The sequence below is a fragment of the Cupressus sempervirens genome, chromosome 2 (genome assembly GCF_028749045.1).
Source record: "Cupressus sempervirens isolate cs-2001-9-10 chromosome 2, ASM2874904v1, whole genome shotgun sequence".
NCBI classification, from domain to species: Eukaryota; Viridiplantae; Streptophyta; class Pinopsida; order Cupressales; family Cupressaceae; genus Cupressus; species Cupressus sempervirens.
In genome coordinates this window covers 125668902-125695835 of record NC_143119.1, presented here as the reverse complement: position 1 = coordinate 125695835, position 26934 = coordinate 125668902, and the positions used below count along the sequence as shown (strand labels likewise).

The following is a 26934-nucleotide window of genomic DNA, read 5'->3' as shown; positions in this document are numbered from 1 at the left end:
TGAACTTGATTTGCCATTCCTTATGTTGTAATCCAAAATTATGTTAAGCGACACCAATTTAAATGCACAAACCCTAATTTAAGCTATTTTTCTTGTTTTGTAACTTGACTGCATTAATTAAGATGAATCAATGATCAATTTAATGCGTAGATGTATGATTATGAAATCATATTTCATTTCTTATATGATTACGTCATGTGATGTATGCCACTCATGATTATATTTAATGTTTATATCTAGTCATATTATCTTGGTTATTGAGTTGATATTTGTTATGAGTCTCTGAGTGGTTGCAGGACCTAACAAGATGAGAGTGTGGTCGAAGTAGACAGGGTTAACCTCTCAGAAGGGGATGAACTAGATGATCTCATAGCCCACACACCACTTAGGACTTGATGCAAGTAATTGATGTCGCATTTTACTTTAACCTAGTTCTTGTATGTTCTATGAGATGTCATGAAATTAGTAATAATGTAGCGTTTATAATAAGTAAATTGTTAGCATATTAATCATTTACTTAACTGAATAAGTTATTCATGGCAATGAAAATGTAGGATTTCATCTTGAAGACAACTTAAATGCATTCATATTTAAAATTCAATAATAATCTTCACACATTATATACTCTTTTTTATAGCCCTTCCTAACATAATAATAATAATAACAAATGACATAACTTATTCATTTTTTTCACATATAACTCTTTAGTTTTTCTTATGAATTACAATTGGGTCTATTATTTTCTCCCAATGTTTATAAAACAAAACAAAGGTGCATTCAAGGGTAACAATGGCTGGAGAAGGGAAGGTGCTTGTTCAAGCTGTGAACAACATTGTTTTCAAGTTCTTCTTTCTCTTCCATGTGAAAACTTAAAAATGAGTCTTTGCTTTGACATAAAACTATGTAAATGTTAAGGTGCAAGTTTAATCTAAATTTGGTATTTTTCTCTATTAAAGCTTCTTGAAAGAAATTGTTGCTTGATTAATTCTCTACCCAAGCCATTCATGCATAACACATCTCGAAAATAGTGTGGTTTGAGTATGAAACACATAGAAGGAAGATTAAAAAGAAAACAAAGGAAGGTTCACTACTTCAATTAACTTTCTGTCACTTGATTTTGGAATTAATTGCAACTGCTTAAGAATCGTGAAATTGAACTAAGGTGTTTCTTTTATAGTGAATTGAATTACTTTATCCTATTCTCTTCTTTTTCTCTTGACAATTCCCTGACCAAACATAATCAAAACTAAACCCATTCATTTCTTACTACAAGGCTACATCAACCTAACGCTCAAAAAAAGAAGAGGAAGCCTCATGTTATAAGATTAGAACCACAAGAGCCATAGGAGAATGTCAAAGATAGTCACCATGTGCCTATTAGCAATAGGCACATTGTGACTATCTTCTGCCAATAGGCACATCGTGACTATCTTTGGCATTCTTCAATTAGGAACTCTCTTTCAGTTGAGCTCGCAAGGGAGATCAACTAGCGAAGATTCTCTACTAGTGCCTTCAGAATCAGAAGGAAAGTGGGGTGTGGGACCTCCTCCAGATAATGGTACCGTTGGACTCATGTGTCGAGTTACCCAATTACCCAGTGTATGCTGAGTGACTCTTCATGTGCCAAGTTACCCAGTGTATGTTGAGTGTTTTTCATGTGCCGAGTTACTCAGTGTATGCCGAGTGTTCCTTCATGTGCCAAGTTATCTAGTGTATGCTGAGTGCCGAAATTTCATTACATTTTGTACATGGGTACCTAACATGGCCTAGTAGTCGGGACCCATTATGCATTTCATCCTAGCTTTTGTGGGCTTATGTGCATTCCCCTAAGTTGCACTCAAGGGGGGTGTTGGTGTAAATATGTATTTACGATTTACACTTTACTTAAGTTTACTTAGGTTAATGCATTATTTAATTATTTATTAGTTTGACACCTAGGAGTATGCATACTCTTATGAGTTGTCTTGTTGACAACACAGAAGTTAGCACTCTAATTAAGCACATGGTGTCTACAACATCTCTACATGAGATACACCTTGCCATACTTAGCCTCTCATCTGCAATGGAGGATAAGACATGTGCTTAGTTGTCATGCTTATCTTATCTCCTAGGTCTTTGTAGAGACATTCTAGATGCATCTTAGAGGCCTTTATATATAGGCACTCCTAGTGTGTATGTACATGTTTTTGGGATATTCATTCTCATATTGATCATACTCTTTTGGTGTATTCTTGTTCTTGTGCTTGAGTTCCTTGATCTTGGGTGAATTTTTCCCTAAGGCAAACTCTTACACTATGTGATCGGGTATTTTGGCTTAGTGAATTGTATAGTATAAGCAATTCAATTCTTTGGCAATGCAAGGACAAAATTCAAGGTCTTAACTCTTGGATAATATGGTAACATTTTGATTACTTATAATTATGTAGACATGTTTGGTAAAGAGCTTTTGTTAAGATATGATAGCGTCAGTTAGAATTCATGCATAAACTGACATGACAACTGTCAACATATGTGTGCGCATGTATGCATACCAAATCACCATGTGAATTAATACACACACACACACACACACACACAGTCATATCCTCATTGTTGCTAAGTGATCTTGGTAAGGCACTTGTAAATGTGGACGATGAAGGATAACTTGAAACATTTAATAAAGATCAATTAATGAAGATATGCATGATGGATTTTTCTAAGGCAAAATAAATATCAATGAAGAAAGATTGATTGTTGAGAATATCACTTGATGGTTTTAATAAGATTTTGCCTATTGAAATGACATTTCAAAGTAACGATGTTGTAGATAAAATGGAAATGGTATTGGATGAGTTTGATGCTTATTTTCTGTCATTAGAGGAAGCAATTAAGGATAAAGGAAGTAATTTAGCAGTCTGGAGAATACAAAATAAACTTATACCTCCATTGAGTAAGCTTAGCAATATTGTGTCCAGGCACATCAGATGGACAAGGAGAGAAAGAGACAACAAAGACAATATTTTCGATGATTATTCGATATAAGCCTAGTTGCAAACAAATTTCTCATTGGTTATTGATTTAGGTGTTTAATTTTTATTGGCCCATTTCTTATGCCATTTGGCCACTTTTCACTATTTTGTAATTTTTCTATTGGCTTATTTTTGGATGCTTGAATCTCATTTGCCGATAAGGTGGCAACCCTAATAATAATCATCATTATATAGTAGACAAGGATGAAATGTAGAAGATAGATTCGAAACATATTAAACTTATAAAATGTTCAATTATTATTTTTTTCCAAATTAATCGACTTCCAAGAAGTTGTAAATTAAAAGTGAAATAAAGAGAAAAATTGAGATGTGTGAGATCTACTGAATTGTAAATTATAAAGTGTAAATAAACCGTAAATTAAAATGAATAATTAAAATCAATATTGTTGAATGAGAAATCAGAGTGACTTAGCTCCATGGAATACAAGTTCCCGTAATAATAAATAGAAATTAAATGGAAAAAAATAATATCCCCCTATGTAGAATACGCGTTTAAGTTGGCTATTTAGCCACTAACCCGTCCTCCTCCCTACCTCGGTCTTATCTCCTCTTCTTAATTCATTGAAAGGCTAGGGTTTGTACTGTTCGCGATTGGATTCAGAGCTGTCTGGGGTCCGTATGAGGTACGCGATATCCTTGGTTGCTTATATTTGACGAGCTCTCTATTTTCTTACAGTCGAGCGATGAGGTTTCATTCATTTTCACCTTTCTAGTTTTCGCATCTTCTAATGAGTAATTCATCATTCTCTTCCAAAGAATGTTTTACGACGCATATTGGAGCCATTGAATGATATCGAGTGCAGTTTTAACTTTGGCAGAGACGGTCAGTCGATTTTTCATCCTTCTAATAATATTTTTATGAGTATTTTCCGAAGTTTTAAAATTGCAATCTATCATGTTGTTGCATTTGACCAAGCAACGGAAAATGAAATACCTACTCGCCCAACCAATCTTCGCCAGAAAAAAAACAAAACATTATTCTGTCCAGTCAGCAGAAAATAATTTTTTTACTCCCCGAACCAATGTTGGCCAGAAAATAACTCTATTCTACAATGATTGGAACGCTTTTTTACGATTATTGAAAAGCCCTACTCTCCGTCCTCTATAGTACCAATATTGTCTATATCAGCCTGCCAAAACCATGAGAAATAATTTTATAAGAAAATACAGATAACATTTTATTAGATAGTAGATTTGTTAATACCAAGGTGTAAAATTCTCTGGAAGCGAAGATTATCAGTGAAAATGTTATCAGAATCTAGACTTTCATACACCTGAAATTAATTTCACCCGTAGGGTCCATCTATTGCTTGACATTTACTTCATCCATGAGCTGTTGTATTCCTTTCCATTAGATTTGAGCCTATTTTTTAAAAAGTGATTCCTCTACTATTATCTAATGGATATTATTGTCACTTAGGTTTGCACCCTTGTCCAGAGCCTATGCATGAGGACAACCTAGTGAAATATGGAAACAACCTCCAAGCTGTGGGACTTGAACTGTGAGGTTGAGTCTCCGGAGAAGGCCGGCTTCCTCTTACTATTAGGGTGCACCTAACTACTCTTGGAGGGGAAAAGGGAGAAGGAGAGCATGAAACAAATCTACCTAGCCTAATCTAAAGAGGCGATGCACCAAAATAGAGTGTTCAGACCAATCTTTGCCCATATATGCACTATTGAACTAGAATGAAACTAAGGATATACACATTCAGCCTTGCTTTAATCAAATAACCATATGCAGATCAAGATGATCAAGATGAATGTCACAAGAAAAGAGAGATTCACTTATATACCATTCACAAGCCAATAGAGATACAGTCATGCAGATTACAGACTTTCACAAAACAATGGCGAAGGCAAGGAGTTCTTGCACTTTCATACCAATGGTTGAAGGAGATAAAATAGAGAATCATATAGTTCAGAGGCACAGGGGAATTTATACTGGAATTGCAGAGCAACAACAGAGAAAAGCCAGAGAAAGGTTTGACTTCAACAAAATCTACAAAAGTTGCCTTTATAGTTCAGGCATAATTGAGATCTCTTCCAGCTGAAGTGACTTCGCAGCTACCTGCCATTAAGTTCTGCAGAGAACAATCAAGGGGAAATCTGATCTGGACGCGGATCCAGACACAATGATTTGGAACAGGGCCCTGAGAAGACAGAAACGGCGCCATAACTGCGCTCTAACTCGGTAGATGGATCAAAAGATGGGTGGTGGAGTGTTCTTCTCGTTCTGCATTCATTTCATTGTAGTTGGAATCAATCATGAAGATTAGATCGCGCAACAAAACCGATTACCTTCATTTTTTGGTTTGTGAATCAGTAGAGTCAGCGAGTCAACCTGTTTCTGTAAGCAGGATGGACCACGTGGACCAACAACCTCTTTTTATTTTGCCACCTCGCGGAAGTCCTACATAGTTGACCATTTCTTCATTACTAACCGCGCCAACTCCTCCAACTCCAGCTGCGACAATTACACTAACTGCCAATCGTTAACTGTCAACCTTGGCTGGGCCCGCAAGACACGTGTCACCAAGGCGCTATGTTGCTATGGTTAAAATTATGACAGTTCTCCATAGCGAGATAGTGGCCATTGTTGATCTTTCTTAATCTGACGATCGTGGAGACTCGTCGTGTTCCACGCTTTGCTTTGCAACTTCTGGGCCCGCGAAACGCTGTCAGCACACCTGGTATCTACCTGGCACAACCTGGCATCATCCTTGAGGTTCACGAGATAACACGGGCCCATCTGACATGTGTCATTGAGGCGCTATGTTGCTATGGTATATAGTGTGCAACTTTCAATAGCGCGATAACGCCCACCATCGATCTTCCTGAAATCTGATGATCGTGAAGACTCGTCGTAATACTATGCTTGTTCTTACTCGGGCCCGTCATACTTGGCGCCATCTCGGCAACTGCACCACACTCGAATGACACCTGGCAATCCTTGGCACACATACCTTGGCGAGACCTGGCCCCCTGGTCCATGTGGCGAAAGGGCACTAGGTCGCTATGGTTAAAATTCTTGCAGTTCTCCATAGCGAGATAGCGCCTGCCATAGATCTGCCTTAGATCTATGGTGGTCCACAAAACTGTACAACTGCGTCTCGAGTTGGCTGAATGGACCAATGAAAAAATGCCATTGTATTCTGACCCGTCTGACAACTGCCACTGAGGATGAGATGTACTATCACTTTGAAGAAGGGCGGGCCCATTACGTCATCTATGCCACGCGTCGCCAAGGCGTTATGTCGCTATGGGTATCTATCGTGCAACTCTCAATAGCGACATGACGCCAACCGTGGATCAAATTCACATCTACGGCGCTCAAACTCTTTGCAGGACTGCATACCTGGTTAATTGGATGGGCCAATAAGATCCGCCTACGTACTTTGACCTGTCTGACAAACCCCTGTCTGCGGCCTGCCAAGGAAAGTAGGACCTATACTCCACGCAGTTATACTTAGCCAATGAAAAGATGAATCCACCGCCAACATGTTTGACAAATCCTCGCCGATATCTGACAGGGCACACCTGGGACCCACTGTACTTCCAAACCTTGCCGCAGGATCACTTTCCGTCTGGGCACTATGTCGCTAACGGCGAGAAGCTCGGATTTTTTGATAGTGCCATGGCGCCCACCGTGGAACTAGCAAAACCCAGCACCGGAGAAACAATCGAGGAAAAGGGGACCCACCTGACACGCGGCAAAAGGGCGCTATGTCGCTAACGTATCCACCGTGCAACTTCCCATGGCGAGATAGCGCCAACCATAGATATTCTTTAGATTTGAAGATGGAAGACTTGTGGGCCGCAAAACATATTATAAGGTTTGATCGGGTATTTAAAATAATATTAACTCTGCACACTAGTCGTTGGCGGGTAAAACATTTAAAATTTGAATCTTGGTGGGGCGTAAAAAATGATAACAGATATCTATTCTATTGAATTTTGATTGTTTATGTCTCAGGCTCTTATATTCTTGACCTTGCATTATTGCGATCATTTTTAAAAGGCATGCACAGTTGTACTGGTAGCCTTGTCATTATCACAACTTTAGTCTTGCTAATCATCATACCATGGTCTTACCTATTTGTGACTACCATTGAATCTTTTGTACTCAATTTCTGCTTGTTTTGATCCATTCATGATTTGGACTTCTCTTACAATAGAGAAGATGCTAGATGCCACTAGAGAAAACTAAGAATTGTATCAGGATTCAACTTTGCAGTTTTCTGAGTCATTGAGTCAAACTCACTGACCCATGTTTCATGACTATTGGTTCACAAGAACCCATCTCTCATAAGAATGAGTGGAACACTTAACACTCATTGCATCTAGGCTCACACCTACTTACGAAGAATTGAGAAATTGGTACTCTGTATCTTTGACATTTCTTTTTGTTTTGAGGGTTGTTTGACAGTCCCATTTATTGAATTGACATCTGGAAATTTCCCTTTCTGAGGAAGATGTGCATGGGGAAAGTAGAGGAAATCATCAAGAAATCTACTAGTTTTATATAAACAAGTGACATATTACTGTTGAGAAATTTAGCTTCATAGTGAATTTGAAGCCAATTCTATATTGTATATATATATACCGAAAGTATATTATTAAAATCATGATAAGTATTGGCTTTATCAAAGACCGAATGTCAATTAAGTATCGACCATCATTGATAATGATATTACATTGAAACGGCAGGTGATACAGTCGCAAGTGCTATCGGAATCACGGAAAAGGCAATGTGAATCACAGTCTTCGACTTAACAAATTCAGTCTGCAATACATTTCAAAGACGGTCTGCAACATACATTCATTAGAGTCTGAAATAGATCTGCCCTCATCGAAGTTCATAGTTATCGTTCATCAGCATAATTGAACTGCAAAAGAAAGTCAATCAAATATATCAGAATTCTCAAAAAGGGAACTGAATAATACTCAAATCCGTACAGTATTTCTGCCAATATCAGATAGTTCAGTCTTCACCAAATCGATCTGTTTTTCTTAACAATTACTAGCTAAAGTTGTGCATATTACAAATAGCCATTGCGATGAAGGGCCAGGTATAAAGATATTATTTAGAATCACACTTTTAAATTAAATATATTTGTTTACCATCTTTAATTCTCTAGCACCCATTTGAACATCTTTAACAGGTTATGCTCAGTTTGTAGAGCATGGTCAAGAATATCTGTGATATATTGTTAAACTAGTGATATATAGTGCATCACTAAGAGGAATGATATAATTACCCAAACAATTGCACCTGAGATTTTCGTTGTCGTGCGGCGAAAATTGCCAAACCCTCCGCATTTTTCTGCTAAACAAATCGAGAAGAAATAAATCTTGAGAATTAACAAATTAAAGAATAAGTACAAACAGTATATAGAAATTATTATTTCTACTTCAACAAAAACCACAATAGCTTTATAACAAGTACTAATAAGTTGCACAACCTGTGGAATGAGAAGACAATTATTTAATTTTGTGATGCGGACTGCAACGCTTTTTTGGATTCATAATTCCAACTGCTGTATTTCTTACCGGTGTGCAGATTCTTCTACCTTTTTGTCTTGTTATTCCACCCCAATTAGCTGTATTATTACTATTTTTGAAATTGCTTTCCTGGGGGCAGTTTCTTAACGGAAGGGCATACATTATTTCTGATTCTCAGAGTGTACCTTCAAGGGATCAAATGGTTATGCTCTCTGTGAAGTTTGTAGGTTTCCTTCTCTTGCTAATTGTATTTTTTTAGTCCTTCTGCATAATACATTTTCAACTATGGTACCCCTGCACTGACATACCAATTGCTAAACAACTTTGCATTAGAAAATAAAAAATAGCATTATTCAGTCACATTTTTATATCATTCATATCTATCTACCAACTTTGGACTAGCAACTTTGACCCTTAAGCAGTCAGGTGTGGCATCTGCAAATCTGAATTGCCCTGTGCTGCAGGATCTTGACATGGCTTCATGCCATAAGCTTTCAGACCGTGTGGTTCATGCTGCAGCTAAGTCATGTCCCTTATTGAAGTCTATGGATATTTCCAACTGCTCTTATGCCAATGACGACGCATTTAGGGAATTTGCAGCAGTTTGTACACATATTCTGATTATGGATGCAGCTTACTACCCCAATATAATAACTCTTCAAAAATATTACATCCACAACTCTTCAAAAATTGGCCATGTTCGGTTTAGTTAGGCTTGGTAGTATTTAGAGCGCCTTAGTCTCCTAAGCAGTTGAGAATTCATGACAAGTGGAGTAAATTGTGTATTTTCCATTAAGTGTGTTGTTGATGTGAGTTTTGTTCCACTACAACATGCATAGTCGAATATTTAGTACTTCAGAATGAGAGACCAAATCTCCAACTATCTATTGAACAATGAGGTTTGCATGCAAAACAGGGTATATGGATTGTGTGATAAAACAAGTGAGCCTCAAGGCTCCTTCTAATCTTGGACTTTCACTCATTTATAATGATGTGATATGCTAGTACTGTCCTAAACAGTTTGCACCGTAAGTGGAGGCTCTAGGACCTATTAGACCCCATTTTGGTGATTTCCTTGTCCGAATGCATTATTTGAAGATTTAAAGCGCACATCCTTAATATCTGATATTTAATGGTCGTGTATATTGTGCAAGGCTATAGCATTTGATGAGAGATATTCCCTATGTTTGTTAGTTGCCTGAGCTTTCTAATGTTCAGCTATACCAATTTTTTTAATATGAATTGAAAGTGGACAATCACACCGTGATAGATTGAACAAGAGAGATTTGGATGACTTGAGAAATCCTTTTGTGCAAAAATCCTTCCATAAAACAACAAATATTAATATCATGACAAGAGTCAATTTCATACAAGTAATGGATATTATTTTATGAGCTGGCCAAAATGTTACACAATCCACTATAAGTACTGGCATATTGATTCAAAGAAGGCCGACTCTTCCAGTCAGAAATTTTATACTCTTTGGCACATATTAGTTTGCTGCGTGTTGCCAGACTTTCAGTCTATCCCAAAAGGCTCCCCCAAGTATCCTGAGGACAAGGTTGTTCTTGTTGAATTATGTTGACGAATACTAGAAGTGAACACCTTGTGTTCCAATACTATTTTGTAAGTTTTCTATTGGCTCGTTTTGGGATACTTGAGTCTCATTGGCCGATGAGCTGACACCGCTAATTAGGGTTTGTACGACTTAATTTGGGCCATTGATTTAGATTTAATCTTGGGCATCCATTGCCCTTAAGTTCCCTATATAAAGCTTGCTCCTCTCATTTGAAAAGAGTTACGTTGGAGAAATGTTATAAGGATAATGCCAAATTTGATTTGCTTATCATTATTGTGCTTTGCATGGAGATTTGTCGTGAACAAATTTCAATTATTGCATGGTTGCCTTCATCCTCATTTAGTGTATATTTCAATTTCAAGTTTTGTAAAGATAGATTAGAATTCGCTTTAAGTAGTTTAGTTGGATGAAACAAATTGTGGATGTTTATTGCTTGACATGTAACTCAACTAGTCCAATAGCCTCTTGCTGGCTGTAAGTGTGCCTTACGTGGTTAGCTAGTGATTGAAAGTACTTAAACTTAATTGATATCCAATATTTAGTTTACATCCGTTGATGGGATTTCGAGAGGAAACATTGATTTGAATATCATTTGATTATACCTTAGAAGTGTGTTGTAGGTTGGTGGAGTCGTTGACAAGATTGCGTCTAGTAGAGTCCAAGTTCATCCATACTTTCGTGTACTCATAATTAGAAGTAGAAGTAGACGTAGAAGTTAAAGTTCATGTACAAGTTGAGAATTCAAGAATTGGAGATCTAAACTATATTTTCATTGCATGTTGTGAAGCGGAACCTTTAGAAATCCATTTTGACAAGTCTTGAGAACAATGTAAGCCCCTTAGTGATCCCAACAAATCACATTAGTTCACAGAGCGAGTGTCTGCAACTGAAGGAATCTTGAAGTCATTTCATGATCTTACGTTGCAAGCTTAGCATAAAAAGTGACATTATTAAAGAGATAGATGGAGATTTGAGTTTCTGCAGGTTGTAGTGGAACAAAACTTACATCGACATTCCCCAAACTCCTCTTCTAAACTTTATAATTTCTTTAAATTGCCGCTCATTATGATTAGCTTGATCTGCCTTCAATTGCTAGTTCGATGCGTGCTTATTGCGATTGCAAATGAAATGAATCCTTACCCTTATATTGACATTTTGGGTTGAAGAGCCATGCCTATTTTTCTAGGCTGAACTGCCCCTTCTTGACCAATCAAACCAGTTCATTTAAACAGGTGAATTCTGTACCAATGGGTCAATTTGCCTATGGGCAAATAATTAATTTGTGTTTATTCCTTTCAGCGATTTAGCACGTATTGATTTTGCATCGATTTCATCCCATATCATTTTGAATGAAATCAAATTCTTCATCATTTTTCTGTTTTCTCTTGAACTCCAATTGATTTTATTAGTTACATTGAGGTCTTATCAAGAGCGGGTTTTTAACTACTTGGGTTTTCAACTCCCAAGTTTTTGAAAATTCTGCCCTTCTATGGAAGCTTTCTGAATTAAACTTGTCAGACGACACACTTTGCCAATTTGGAATTGACGAGTTTTTGGCGTATTGCTTGCACCTCACCCATGTAAATTTGAATGGATGTACAAATATGCATGATCTTGACTGGAGATTTGAGGTTGGCAAGTCCTACAGTGATCCAGCCCCACATAGGAAAGAGAGCATTTTTTATTGGACAGATGATAGCATCACCAAGGAAGAAAGTTTAACATGCTTGATTAATTCTTAAATGTGTGGCTTGTCCTAACACCGAAAAGTTCCTGATTCCTGTTTAAACTCAACGTGTAAACCTTTGTTCATTGAACTTGTCTCTTTCTGTAGACACTCATGATGTGATTTGGCCTTTCTGAACACAGCAATTTTGAATTTAAGCAATTTTCTTGTTTAATATCAACTTGACAAGCTTGTTGTTTCAAGCACATAGTATAGAAGAACATAAAGTAGAGCGTGAGATCATCCTCTTTTCACTCAACTGAAACCCTTGACATCTGATCATGTCCAAAGATATCTTCAATTGGCATCTTCAAGTGATGTTCGCTTGTCTTGCTTCAAAATGACTTGTGAGCAATGTATGAACATCTGCACCTCTGGATTGGAATCTATTGGTTTCTTTACCGTGTTTGCAGAACTTCTTGGTAATGTATGAATCTATTTGGCACACTGGATGTGGTTCATGTGTCTAATTTGAGGATTTCTGTATTGTAGGGTTTTTATTTGAATTGTATAGTGTCAAAAGATGAGACATATAATGCTTAAATATGTGATTTTCTGTGTATCTTGTTTGCAACTTTATTAAAATCTTGGCGCTTAATTTGTCAGTTTTTAGTATGAGCATCTATTGGTAATGTATTTGGAACTGATAGAACTTTTGAATATGCTTTGTCTGCCTTTTGGAGTGTCCAGTGACCTTTTCCAAGAAGAAACATGAAAACTTTGGATTAGAAAGATGAGCATTACTTGGTTGCCTTACTTGATTGATTCATTCCTATGTTACTGTTGATGTTACATTCACTTCCTTGGTTAGCTTCTGACAAAACACCTCCAAAACATTCACACATCACTGTTGATTAAAAGAGGCCATTACATCTGTCCCAAGGCTCAACTTTGAATCAAATTAGATCCTATTGCCAAGGTTTGAAGTTGCATGAGTTTCCAGTACTTGCAAGGTTCTGTCTGCAATCTTATTATGTGCTCTTATTTAACTACTTATTAAACAATGCGGTTTGCTCCAGTGAGACAAATTGGCTTGCAGTTTATATGCATTTTGTACGTTTCCTCAGTCTGTATTCTTTCAATGAGTGTATGCAAATTTCTGATGACGCGTCACATGCATTTGAATGTATGAGGGGTTCAAAGTTATTGGAAATTTACAATTGTAGATCGTGGTATGCAAATTACTAATGACGCGTCGCTGGACACACACAGCTACTAATAATTATGCTGTATACAAGGAGGGCTAAGAAGGGTATGAAGTTAAAAAGGCAAATTATTTTTTTGGTCTGTAAAAACCAACAAGGGCATGTGCTATTGATTGCAGGAGACAAGTTTTCAAGTAAAAGTCTATACTAGTCTAAAAGAAACAAATGTTGAGAGAAGAAAGAATAGGAAACTTTCCTATACAGACTAAAGATGACTAGATAACCATTAAAGAAACATTGTTTCTTGGAAAATAATATCCTAGTACTTATCTTTATATTTCGCAAGGTTACACCTTATGCACACAGTTTTAAATTTTGCAAATTCTCTGCTGAAAAGAAAAAAGAACAAAATTGAATAATAATATCTAGCTCCAGATGCTGATTTCTGATCTGTATTATGGAATAATTTTGCAGTATAAAATCAATTATAGCATTCTATGATCACAGTTTTTCAAACTTAAATTTCTTTTTTAAAAAATTAAACAATTCTGCCAGTATTTTGGGAGGAACTCCACTGCTCTACAGCCCTCTAATTACTTATGTTCTTATATTTCATTTTATATTTACTTTTCAAATCATAACATGCTTAATGTATACTTTTAATGTGAATAACATGAATACAAACGATATTTTGTAATCTACACAATTGTATACTCTTGTAGTTTCATGTTACATTCATTTTCAATGCTTTTTGACATTCATTTCACAAGCACATCTTAAGTGTCTCCAAATTATTATCTATTGACATCATTTAGATAATTTTTTCTAATTAGAAATATACCAGTCAACATTGTTATTAATTCTATTTTTAAATTTTTTTTGGTGATTTATTTGCTGTGACTTTTTTCTTTATACTGAGAATATGTAATGTCCCCATTTTAGCAGTTGACCAAGTGTGTGTGCATTAGCCTTGTTCTACATGGTCCCGAGGGCTAACGAAGGGTTTAATGGGATCCTGGAGTGTTTTGGCCTAGTCATTTCCAGTTTGGGCCAAAAGGAAGTTGATTTACTCAGTTTCAGGCATACTTACTATTTTTAGTAAGTCGGCAGGACACAGTGCAGGTCAATTTTGGTGATTGGATTTGATACTCCTCGGTGAGAGCTTTCCGATGAGCTATCACTCGCATTATTCGGAGTCCGATTGCTAATACATTTTAATGCCTGAAGTTTTATTAAAGTAACGTCTAATTTAATTGTAAAATATTAAAGTGTTACTTTAATATTTATTTTATGGGGATGTGTACCCAATGGAGACATAAGGGGTATTTTAATATATGTTTTATATGCTACACATCTTTTATTCCACATTGCCCATATGAGTTGAGCGGACCCTTGGAAATAGAATAAAAGGAAGCATTTGTGGCTTCATTAGCCAGGTTAAATATGAGAAGAAATTGGTGTGTGAGTTGGAGCTCCGTTCTTGGCATTTGAGGACGTCTATTCTCTCTTGTAACATTCTAGACGTCATTCCCTTGGGGTTTGGCCTTTGGAATTCTTTGTTATTGGCTTCATTATCAGGCAATTTAGTTACATTTCCAGCTACAGGCAGATTTGGTATTTTGCTCATATCTTCTTCACTACTTTTTTGACGCTTATGCTGCTTTGAGGGAATGATATTATGAAGGTAGTGGACTGATTGAAGGACAAAGCACTGTAGTAGCAAGTTCGAAAGCATGGGCTGGAGTATTATGTCAATACTGCTGAAGTAATTAGTGAGTTGATAAATCTGCCATGTATTTGGTTTTATGAATTCTGAAAATAACATTTTATTAGCAGCAGTTCATTTCCACTTTGCATATTATTGTAGTTTCTTTCTTGTTTATGTTGTATGATACCAATTCTATGCACGAAACACAACAAATAAATAAACTTTAGATTTTCGGAATAAGGGGTTTAAAACATTAAACGGAGAAATAAGAGGTTGAATGCAAACTGTTTGACATAATTCCTTTCAGCAATTTGGTTTAGTTTTATGGGACATCCAGGGGTGCCCATTACAGTGGTATCAGAGCTATGAGTCCTGCCATCCTGTGGAGGTCTTATAGGGAATTTGGAACAGCCAGTAGAGGGAAAAATGTTTGACGAAATGTCAAAACACTAAAATCAGAAATAAAAAAAAACACAGGCTAAGCATTTATGTTTGAGCATGCGACAGGGGCTTTCTAATTTCCGCAATACCAGAGCAAAACAAAATAGGATTTCAGACTTGCAAAGCAAACAGCCTAGTACATCTGTGCAGGGGGACATTGAATCCAACCATACAGACATAGAGGAGATATTCTTTGATCAGGACAACAATATGGGTGATCGAGATGACAGGAATACAGGATTAGGCAGAGGCGGGAATGCCGGTCCAGATCAGGGGGACATAATGTTCAGACAATTACTGGACACATTAGAGCAGGGGCAGCGTATGCAGCAGGAGCAGAATAGGCGAATGGACATGATGTTGCAGCTCATGGCTAGACAGATGGGTGTCAATATTAATCCAGGTGATGCCAACAACAGAAACAATAACAATGAGGGAAACAATAACAATGGGGGAAACAATAACCATGGAGGCCAAGGCAAGAACAATGGTCCTGAGAATAACATTAATGGTAATAATGGACACGACAATAATAGGAATGAGGCTGATAACTTTAGACACGTTGCACGTCCAGTGCGGACTGCGAGATCGAGACCTCTTCTACCCACCTTTCCACCCAGAGATCCGGTTCAACCAGTAAACGAACCGCAGATTACCGAGTTACAGGATCAATTCAGGAGGGACTGGGAGGCTAGTGGACCGGAGTTTCAGGCAGATATTTCCCTCAGAGATTATATGGACTTGAGGATGAGACACATGCCTAGAGCAGGAGGGAGGAATCAAAACTTTGAGCTGAGAAAGAAAGTTGGAAAACTTTCCTTACCTTATTATGATGCTTTAGGAAAGATGACTGCACGAGCTTGGGTGCAGAAGGTAGATACATACTTGCAGCTAAATCCTATACCTGAGGAGGAGGCTATCAAGTATGCGGCTATGCACTTGGATGGCGTTGCACATGAATGGTGGCATCATGGCATGGTGACTTTGGGGCATAATCAGATTACATCCTATGAGGAATTCACCGAAACATTGATTGAGAGATTTGACACTAGGGATCCCGAGTTACATTTCAAGGAACTAGCACAGTTAAAATAGTCAGGTTCTGTGGATGCTTACATTGCTGAGTTTCAGCGCTTGTCTGTACTTGTAACTGATATCTCTCCTAGGAGATTGGTGGTGTTATTTTGTGATGGTCTTGCTGATCCATTACGAGGTTGGGTGAAGGGACATGATCCACTCACTTTAGCTGAAGCAACTAAAAAGGCACGAGATTTAGCCCCTTCGATATACAAAGGAAAAAGCCATTCAACAGATTCTTCCTACTGCAAGGACAAAGACAAAAAACCGTTTCAGAAAGAGTATAGCAAACCCAAAGAAGGATCAAAAGGACTAGACAATGAAACCTTGAATGAACTTCAAAAGAAGAAGCTGTGCTTCCATTGTAGAGAGCCTTGGGACTTATGTCATAAATGTTCTCTCAAGGCTAAGGCAAATCAAATGGAGTATTTTTCAGCAAAAGATTCAGAGTCAGAGGGGGAGGATGAGCACTCCGATTCAGATGAGGGTAACACTATAGAGGAGAGCAACATTCCTAAGGATGATAGATTGTTGGCACGCTTGACAGGGGCCCAAAAGGCAATCACATTTAAGGTCAGGGGTACTATCCAGGGGCAGAAAGTGATATCTCTTATTGACACTGGGGCTACACATAACTTCATAGATGCACAGTTGGTAGCCAGGAGAGGGTTACAAACAGAGGAGCATGATGGGTTTAGAGTCATGGTGGCTAATGGTGATAAATTATTATGCACTCGGAAGATATCTAATCTTGACATCAGGTTTGGAGATGGCTATGAGTTGAAGGATGAGTTCTATGTTGTGGACATGGGAGATTATGATGTCATTCTTGGCATGACATGGATGGCTTCACTAGTGGAGTTCACACTCAACCTAGCGAAATTGGAGATGAGATTCCAGCATGAGGGCAGAACTGTGGTACTTAGAGGTTTTTCAGATGGAGGTTGCAGAGTAGTGTCCTTGAGGAGAATGCAGAGACTTTTTCGTCATGATGACATAGAGTGGGCAGGAGAGTGCTACCTTATGCCAACTTCACCAGAGCCACAAGAAAAGAGTCATCCACTAGATATCCAGAAGATACTTGATAGACACGCTAAAGTATTTAGCGATATTCCTCATGGGGTTCCTCCTGACAGAGGGATGGAACATGTTATTGAGCTCGAGGAGGGAGCTAAACCAATTATGATTACTCCCTATCGTCATCCTAAGAAACACAAGGATGAGATAGAGAAGGCAATTAAGGATTTGTTGGAGATGGGGCATATCAGGACCAGTAAGAGCCCCTTTGCTTCAACAATAGTATTGGTAAAGAAGAAGGATGGGATGATGCGAATGTGCATCGATTACAGGGCACTGAATAAGAAAACAATTAAAAACAGGTATCCCATTCCTAGGATTGATGAGCTGATTGATGAGTTGCATGGGGCATGCTTCTTCACCAAAATTGATTTGCGATCCGGATACCATCAGATCAGGATGAGAGCAAAGGACATTGAGAAAACAGCCTTCCGATGTCACTATGGCCACTTTGAGTTCATAGTTATGCCATTTGGTCTAACCAATGCACCCGCTACATTTCAAAGTTGTATGAACCAGGTATTCAGGAAGCAGCTGAGGAGATTTGTCTTGATCTTCTTTGATGACATCTTGGTCTTCAGTAAGACTTGGGAGGAGCACTTACATCATCTGGAGGAGGTGTTATCTATTCTGGAGAGAGAGTCATTGTATGCCAAAGAATCTAAATGTGCGTTTGGCATGATTGAGCTCCTTTACCTTGGGCATATCATTAGTGCAGATGGCGTTCGGGTTGATCCCGAAAAGATTAGAGCTATTGTAGAGTGGCCTACTCCCACAAACCTTACACAGCTTAAGGGATTCTTTGGTTTATGTGGTTTTTATAGGAGGTTTGTTAAGGGATTCTCACAGACTGCTACACCCTTGACAAATCTTACCAGGAAAGGAGCCTTCGTGTGGACAGGGGCAGCACAGAGGTGTTTTGAGCATTTCAAGCAGATAATGTCTTCATGTCCAGTTCTAGCTCTACCGGATTTCACGAAGCCTTTTGAGCTTCATTGTGATGCATCAGGTGATGGGATTGGAGCAGTACTGATGCAGGAGAAGCATCCCATCGCATTCGAGAGTAGGAAGCTTCGGGGAGTTGAGAAGAGTTATTCTGTCTATGACTGGGAGATGTTGACCATAATGCATGCATTGGCCAAATTTCGATCATATTTGGTAGGTGGACGTTTTGTGATCAAGACTGATCACAGCAGTATTAAATACTTCATGAGCCAGCGTGATCTTAATGACCGGCAACAAAAATGGGTGACTAAATTGCAGGCTTATGACTTTGACATAGAGTTTGTCAAAGGTAAGAAAAATGTGGTGGCTGATGCCTTATCTCGGAGACCTCACTTATGTGCTCTGGGAGAGATTTCAGGAGATTGGAGAGATCGGATTATAGCAAAGTATGTCGGAGATGCTTGGGCTTCTGGATTGATTTCGGGTACCATACAGGATGATCACTATGAGGTGATAGATGGATTGATCAGAGTTCAGGACAGGGTTTATTTGATTCCGTCATCACATTTGAGAGAGGCGATACTGAAGGCATTTCATGATGCACCCACAGCTGGACATCCGGGGGTCTTCAAGACCTACAGGCAGATCCAAGAGCGGTTTTCATGGAAAGGGCTCAAGGATGATGTTCAGAGGTATGTCAGGGAGTGTGTGGTTTGTCAACAGAATAAAGGAGAGCACACATTTTTTGCAGGTTTATTACAGCCCTTGCCCATTCCTGATAGGAAATGGGAAAGTATTTCGATGGACTTCATCACTGGTTTACCACGAGTGCAGGGAAGAGATTGCATCTATGTGGTGGTGGACCGCTTGATGAAGTTTGCTCACTTCTTTGCTATTCCGTCCACTTACACAACAACACAGGTGGCAGATCTTTTCTTTAGAGAGATATTCAGGTTACATGGGCTGCCCAGATTCATTGTCAGCGATCGGGATAGTAAGTTTATGAGTGTTTTTTGGCAAGAGTTGTTTAGGTTGTGTGGTACAGATCTTACACCTAGCACTAGTTATCATCCACAAACAGATGGGCAAACAGAGATTGTGAATAAATGGGTGGAAGGATATTTGAGGAACTATGTAACTACACAACAAAAGTCTTGGATCAGATGGTTGCATATGGGAGAGTATTGTTATAACACCACTTATCATATGTCCATCAAGATGACTCCTTTCATGGCACTCTACGGTTATGAAGCACCTAGCTTCATGGATTTAGTTTTGGGGGACAGTAGAGTGCCCAAAGCCAAAAACTTATTGTAGGATAGTCAGGACATCTTGAAAGTGCTCAAAGAGAATATACAACAGGCCCAGAATCAACAGAAATTGTATGCTGATTAGCACCGAATAGAGCGTAGCTTCGAGGTAGGGGATATGGTTTACTTGAGGCTACAACCATATAGACAGTCATCGCTCAAGAAGATTGGAGCTGAAAAGTTGAAACCTAGATTTTATGGTCCCTACAGGGTGATTCGCAAAGTGGGCAAAGTCGCCTATGAGCTTGAGCTTCCAGAGGGCAATCGAGTGCACAATGTGTTTCATGTGTCTAGGCTTAAGAAAGCCATTGGTCAGAATGTAGTGCCTTCTGCAGATTTACCCCCTTTGGATGAGGAGGGGAAGCTTGTGTTAGTACTCGAGGCTATTTTGGACACTAGAGAGAGGAAGCTTAGAAACAGGATAGTGAAGGAGTATTTGGTCAGACTGGACAAGCAATTTCAAGGGGGGCGGACTGTAATGTCCCCATTTTAGCAGTTGACCAAGTGTGTGTGCGTTAGCCTTGTTCTACATGGTCTCGAGGGCTAACGAAGGGTTTAATGGGATCCTGGAGTGTTTTGGCCTAGTCGTTTCCAGTTTGGGCCAAAACGAAGTTGATTTACTCAGTTTCAAGCATACTTACTATTTTTAGTAAGTCGGTAGGATACAATGCAGGTCAATTTTGGTGATTGGATTTGATACTCCTTGGTGAGAGCTTTCTGATGAGCTATCACTCGCATTATTCGGAGTCCGATTGCTAATACATTTTAATGCTTGAAGTTTTATTAAAGTAACGTCTAATTTAATTGTAAAATATTAAAGTGTTACTTTAATATTTATTTTATGGGGATGTGTACCCAAGGGAGACATAAGGGGTATTTTAATATATGTTTTATATACTACACATCTTTTATCCCACATTGCCCATATGAGTTGAGCGGACCCTTGGAAATAGAATAAAAGGAAGCATTTGTGGCTTCATTAGCCAGGTTGAATATGAGAAGAAATTGGTGTGTGAGTTGCAGCTTCGTTCTTGGCATTTGAGGACGTCTATCCTCTCTTGTAACATTCTAGACGTCATTCCCTTGGGGTTTGGCCTTTGGAATTCTTTGTTATTGGCTTCATTATCAGGCAATTTAGTTGCATTTCCAGCTACAGGTAGATTTGGTATTTTGCTCATATCTTCTTCACTACTTTTTCTACGCTTATGCCGCTTTGAGGGAATGATATTACGAAGGTAGTGGACTGATTGAAGGACAAAGCACTGTAGCAGCAAGTTCGAAAGCATGGGCTGGAGTATTATGTCAATACTGCTGAAGTAATTAGTGAGTTGATAAATCTGCCATGTATTTGGTTTTATGAATTCTGAAAATAACATTTTATTAGCAGCAGTTCATTTCCACTTTGCATATTATTGTAATTTCTTTCTTGTTTATGTTGTATGATACCAATTCCATGCACGAAACACAACAAACAAATAAACGTTTGATTTTCGGAATAAGGGGTTTAAAACATTAAACAGAGAAATAAGAGGTTGAATGCAAACTGTTTGACATAATTTCTTTCAGCAATTTGGTTTAGTTTTTTGGGACATCCAGGGGTGCCCATTACAGAATAAGGGCCTTCCAAGAAGGCTTGAATCACAAAGACCCATATATCATTTACATTCCGATTTTGAACCAGTTTCCTGCTTAATAAACAGTAGTGCACCCATTTAGGAAAGAGAAATGAGGCTGTATATTCTGGACGCATGTCATAGATAGGGCCTCGAAATCTCCATTGTTTTCCCATTCTAGTCTTGAAATCAAAATATCACAACTGTTCGAAGAGGCTAGCCTGCCGTATGTTACGTCTTGGAACATTCTCAGTTCCTGCTGCTCCAGCTTTATAAACATGAGGTCTCTGGACTGCAACATAAATTTATTAGCTGCATTTCATCTTTGTTAACCTGCAACTCCTCATTTTTTGTGAATTTACTGTAATCCATTTGTATCCAAACCATATATCTTGAAAACTCTGTTTTGGGTTGTTTTCTTACAGATTACAGAATAGAATGGAAAGTGATCTGAATCATGCAGGCGACTTGTTGTCCATGAAGCTTGGACTTCCTGGTGAGGATGTACGGGTGCTGTTTGTTGGACACATGACTGGTTTTTTAATTTCATCACCCCGTTTTTCCAGAAGGTGGGGTCCTCTCAGCAATTTTAGGGCAAGAGAATATGCAAGAGAAATAGAATATCAAGCATTTGCTGCTTCACGTGACTATGCTAGTGAACACCCAAATGCAGATGTGATCTCTACTTTACAGGTTTATGAGAAGGAAACAAGCAGACTATTTGTTGATGCAGAAAGCTCTGATGTCAGGGAAGCATTCCCTGAAATAGCTGAAAAGAAAGAATCTGTTTTTGATATTTCCGCAGGGGAACGCGAATTTCTTGATACATGTTTAGCCATAGAGCTCTTCAGGCCGTTAGAAAAAGAGCTCAAGGATTCCTGTTCAAGAGTACGCTTTGGCAACAAAAGTTTCGGAGTGGAGGCAGCATGTTGCAGAGAGCGTCTTGATGGGTGTTCAGAAAACCTTAAAAGATGTTGAACTTGTAGATTTTTACTTTAAAAGACCCGAGGCTGAGGCACTTCTGGTTATGTCAATATTTTCATCTGCTTTCAAAGGATGCGTACTGAGATCCTTGAGTCTTGAACTAGGTGAACTGGGAGAGAAAGGCCTGAGTGCTTTTGGGCCACTCTTGAAATCGCAGAAAATGCTAGAAGAATTGAAATTCATTGATACAACCATTTATGGAGAAGCTGCAAGAGCCATTTGTGAGTTTCTTCCATCTATTGAAAGGATTAAGTGTTTGCATTTCTCTAACAATGATTCAGGAGATGATGCAGCGGAGACTCTTTCAGAGGTTGTTAAGAAATGCAATTTTCTGGAGGATTTCAAATTCTCCAAGAGTTTTATAAGTATCCGAGTTGCTAAAGCTTTGGCAGAAGCTTTGAGCAAAGGCAGCAGGTTGAAAATGCTCAATTTAAAAGATAATATGTTTGGGACAATTGGTGCCGTTGCTCTCAGCCAAGTCATCTATAGACATCCAGGACTCACGGAAGTTTACTTTGACTATATGAATCTTGAGGACAAAGGGGCCGTTGCCATTGCCAACAGCCTAAAAATGCAGCTCCAGCTCTAAGAGTAGTCGCAGTTGGAGGAAATGCTATCACTTCAAAAGCAGCTCCAGCTTTAGCAGCATGCCTTGCTGTTAAAGACTTGCTGACTCTGTTTAATGCACGAGACAATATGCATGGGGATGATGGATCAATTATAATGATTCAGGAGATGATGCAGCGGAGACTCTTTCAGAGGTTGTTAAGAAATGCAATTTTCTGGAGGATTTCAAATTCTCCAAGAGTTTTATAAGTATCCGAGTTGCTAAAGCTTTGGCAGAAGCTTTGAGCAAAGGCAGCAGGTTGAAAATGCTCAATTTAAAAGATAATATGTTTGGGACAATTGGTGCCGTTGCTCTCAGCCAAGTCATCTATAGACATCCAGGACTCATGGAAGTTTACTTTGACTATATGAATCTTGAGGACAAAGGGGCCGTTGCCATTGCCAACAGCCTAAAAATGCAGCTCCAGCTAGTAGTCACAGTTGGAGGAAATGCTATCACTTCAAAAGCAGCTCCAGCTTTAGCAGCATGCCTTGCTGTTAAAGACTTGCTGACTCTGTTTAATGCACGAGACAATATGCATGGGGATGATGGATCAATTATAATATGCAAAGCAATTTCAAAAGGTCACGAGCAACTTAAAGAACTCGATTTGAGTTCAAATAGGATGACTGACATTGGGGCTGAGGCTGCTGCAAAAGCTATTGCAAACAAGCCCGATTTTAGGGGGCTTTTTATTTACCATAATTTGACTACTAGAAAAGGATCTGAGACCATCAGAGACTTTCTCATAAGACAAGGCACCATGGGTGATTCTGTACTCAGGCACAACATTCCATTTGATTGGAGAGAGTGTGACAGCTACAGGGACACTGAGATGGAGGTGAAACGAAAAAAACTAAAAGTGAAGCATGTCAGTGAAGTGACACAGAGATTAGTTGGATTCTCTCATTCCTATGCAGGACTTCTCTAATTTGACCCATTGTTTGCAAACTCCCTGTGTTGTTGAGTACATTAATTTTTTTGTAGGCAGAGTTTACACAACTTTATCTCATGTTTTGTAGACACGAAAAACATGTCGATATAGGTCAAATCAAAATGTTAGTTAAAATGTATTTTTTACATGTTTTATGGACAAAATCATGCATTTTCTTTTTCAAGATGTGAATTTTTAATTTAATATATTTTGTATTGAATTTTACAAAAAATTTTTTTTTCAAGAGATTAATTTTTTGTACTTGCTGAGTGTCCCAAATTTTGCGGTTTTTGGAAGTTAAACTATTTGGACTTGCCAAGTGATATATGTCTTAACTTTACAGAGCTGACAAGTTCCACTTTAATCTGAATTAATGAGCTTATCAGTCATGTGAACGTGAGAATTCCCAGTTCTTGGTTCTTCAGTTTGTCACAGAACAAACAAATTGGTGATTGGTGTACGGATGCAAAGTAATGCTAAATTGGATTTCTAACTTTTCTATTGGTGTTTGTAAGTTGCACACAGACCTTAAATCTGCTTTGTATTTTAAATACCAGATAAAAACATGAGAGTTAATTCGTTTTCATATGTTTTGTATGCTAAAATCAAAATGAGACCATCTACAGCTGTTTCCCAAATGTTGTGAACCTTAACCCATATGCCCCCAGAATTTTTATATCAAACATCACTCAACCAGCCGTCCAGGCTTTAGTTTTTGGTGTGTGTACTCAAATGGAAATGTAAGAGTCCTATTTAAGGAAAAACTAAATGTAGAAGATTGGTTGAATTGCCTCACTTTTGACAAATCATCAAGATAGTGATGAATTAGTGTAGAAATGTGTGCATGTGTGGGACTTGAAATAAATTAGAAACAACCTATTTGCATATTTCATGGGACCCTAAGGAGATGTAATATGTTTATGATGGTTGTATGTATGTGAGTTAATGCTCCTGCTATATTTTATCTGTTGTTGTTTAATTGTTATCTTTAAAAAAACTGTTTGACAAACTTAGTGCAACTTTATGTTTATTTCTTTCGGGTTCCCTGGCGAGGCATTACAAACGGCACATATCTTAACTCGCTCTCGAGCATCTCTTCTACCCTTCTGATGCTCGATCATTTATAGAAGTGCTTAATTTAAATAAGATGAATCAATCACTACAACTTATTTCAATCTGGCTTAATGTGCTTCATTTGACTACTTCTCCAACACTACATGCGAATTTGATGGATCTTTAGCTTTGACAAATACTTCTTTGAATTATTCTACATGTTCTTTTATGTTGTCTTTTTGATTGTCACCATTGTCATCATTCATTCTGGAATTCACGTTCATATTCCTTCTGAAATTTGGAGTCCTTGTGTTGTTCCTTGTATTCATTCTACAAAATCTCGTAATATGACCAAATTTGTTACACAACTGGGATACTGGTTCATTGTTTTTGAATCTAGGTGTAGTCTGATTAATAGGGGCTCTGCATTTTTGGCTATATGTGCAAAGTTGTTGCACTTGTGACATACAGTGTTGTTCCCTGTTCTATGATTTCCTTCATTAGATATTCTTCCTACAGGGTAAGTACCTCTAACCATTCTATTGTTGCTACTACTATTATCAAACTTAGGTTACTACTACAATTAGTTTCTCTATGACCAGAACCAAACATTTTATAACAATAAAAATCAGTAATATGTTCAAATGACTTACCTGTGCAATCCCTTTCGATGTGATGAACTTCATTACATGCATAACATCTACCTTTGAAATCATATCCCACTTCTTTATGTGTTTCACTTTGTTCAAATTGCTTAGGTTCATCAACTTGTTTAGGTTGACTAACTTTCTCATTCTCCTTTGGTGTATCATCAGATTGATATGACTCAATCTTGTTCAGATTTTCCTTTTCTTGTATGGGCTTATGAATTTCGCGATCTGCTTCCTTTCTAGCTTCAGATTTCTTAGTTGACATTTCCATAAAATATCAAAGAGCAGTATTATCACAAGGTCTTTATACAAAGATTTAGTCATCAATATCTCACTACTAGAATATAACTTCTCAAGCTGTTGCTTAGTTTGGGTCAACTCTCCTTTCACAATGATATTGTACTTCTCAAGTTCTGCATACTGCAACTTTGTAGATTCCGCTCAGATGTAACTTTTGTAAGGTTAGATCTTAGATCTGCATTCCAAGATTTCAAACCTGATTCAATTTCGCTATCATCTTTCTTCAAGCTCAACTTTAGATCATTAATCTTCAATTCATGCTTCAGGATCTCATTTTCTTTCTTCAATCTTGAAATTTCATCACTATCCTTGATTTGAATTTTAGGCTTTTTTTTGGATTTGACATAATCAATCTTATCTTTCAGTTTTCCAATGTGTACTCCTTTGCATCTTCATATTTTTCTTTCAAAGCATCTCTTTCTTTAGTTGAATATCAATCCGCTCAAGAGCTTCTTCTAAGTTCCTTTGTGACTGTTCCCTATCCATAGGGATCTTACTCAAGCTGTTAAGCCTCTTTTGAGTAACTGTGCTTAGATGCCAATTGTTAGAAATAGGAAATACCACGGTGGGTTGCGGGGGGAGGTGAATTAGTATTTTGCAAACCTAAGCCAAAAATGGGATATCGTTAACAATTTTATAACTTACTGATGAACAGTAAACACAACCATGCAATAGAGAAATTCATAACTTGTTAATTAGGGAGACTGTGTAGGCCAACGAAAAACCCCGATAGGGATGGTACCCACAAAATGATCCACTAATCAAAAGTATCTTGTGAAAGACATTGACCCGGTTAAGAGTCTATGACATCCGTATAGTGTCTTAGTTCTTGTTAGAGGACTAGGCCTTGTTAGAAGCCTCAACCTTGTTAGGATTTGATATATACAAATACAAATACAAAATGTATACAAGATGAGCCCACTACCCAAACATGCAATATACAATATAGTTCCTTCAATACAAAGAGATAGATACTAAGACCTCTTTACACTGCTATTGATATCTTCAATATTTGATATTTTCTTTGCTTCTCACCACAGATTGAAATTTCAGTCGACACTCCTCTGATTATACATCGAATTTCACATATAAATCATATCAGTCAATCTCTACACAAAATTTTGCATATAACAATATTCCTTTAGACCTTGCCAGTTACAAATTATTTTCCTAGTCGGCCTTCATGACTTTATACACTGTACAAAATACAAAATTAATTTTCACTCTTATAATCCCTAATTAGTTAAGAAACTA

At 38.0% G+C, this 26934-nt stretch overlaps 2 protein-coding genes and 1 pseudogene across 3 annotated transcripts; all 3 read left to right on the top strand.

The window, feature by feature from the left end:
* The first annotated feature begins 3512 nt into the window (after positions 1 to 3512).
* LOC149571356 (RAN GTPase-activating protein 1-like) lies at positions 3513 to 22728 on the top strand (annotated as a pseudogene). Its single transcript, XR_016359806.1, has 2 exons — positions 3513 to 3652; positions 21578 to 22728. The product of XR_016359806.1 is annotated as an RAN GTPase-activating protein 1-like (transcript).
* LOC149571357 (uncharacterized) lies at positions 3659 to 16233 on the top strand. The gene is made up of 2 exons (XM_089812892.1): positions 3659 to 3852; positions 13927 to 16233. Exon 2 carries the CDS (start codon positions 15188 to 15190, stop codon positions 16223 to 16225), a length of 1038 nt encoding a protein of 345 aa, XP_089669018.1. The 5' UTR covers positions 3659 to 3852; positions 13927 to 15187; the 3' UTR covers positions 16226 to 16233.
* A 280-nt stretch (positions 22729 to 23008) lies between the features above and the next one.
* Positions 23009 to 23861, top strand: LOC149571355 (RAN GTPase-activating protein 2-like). The gene has a single exon (XM_089812893.1). The coding sequence runs from the start codon at positions 23009 to 23011 to the stop codon at positions 23672 to 23674; it is 666 nt and encodes a 221-aa protein (XP_089669019.1). The 3' UTR covers positions 23675 to 23861.
* The last annotated feature ends 3073 nt before the right edge of the window (positions 23862 to 26934 follow it).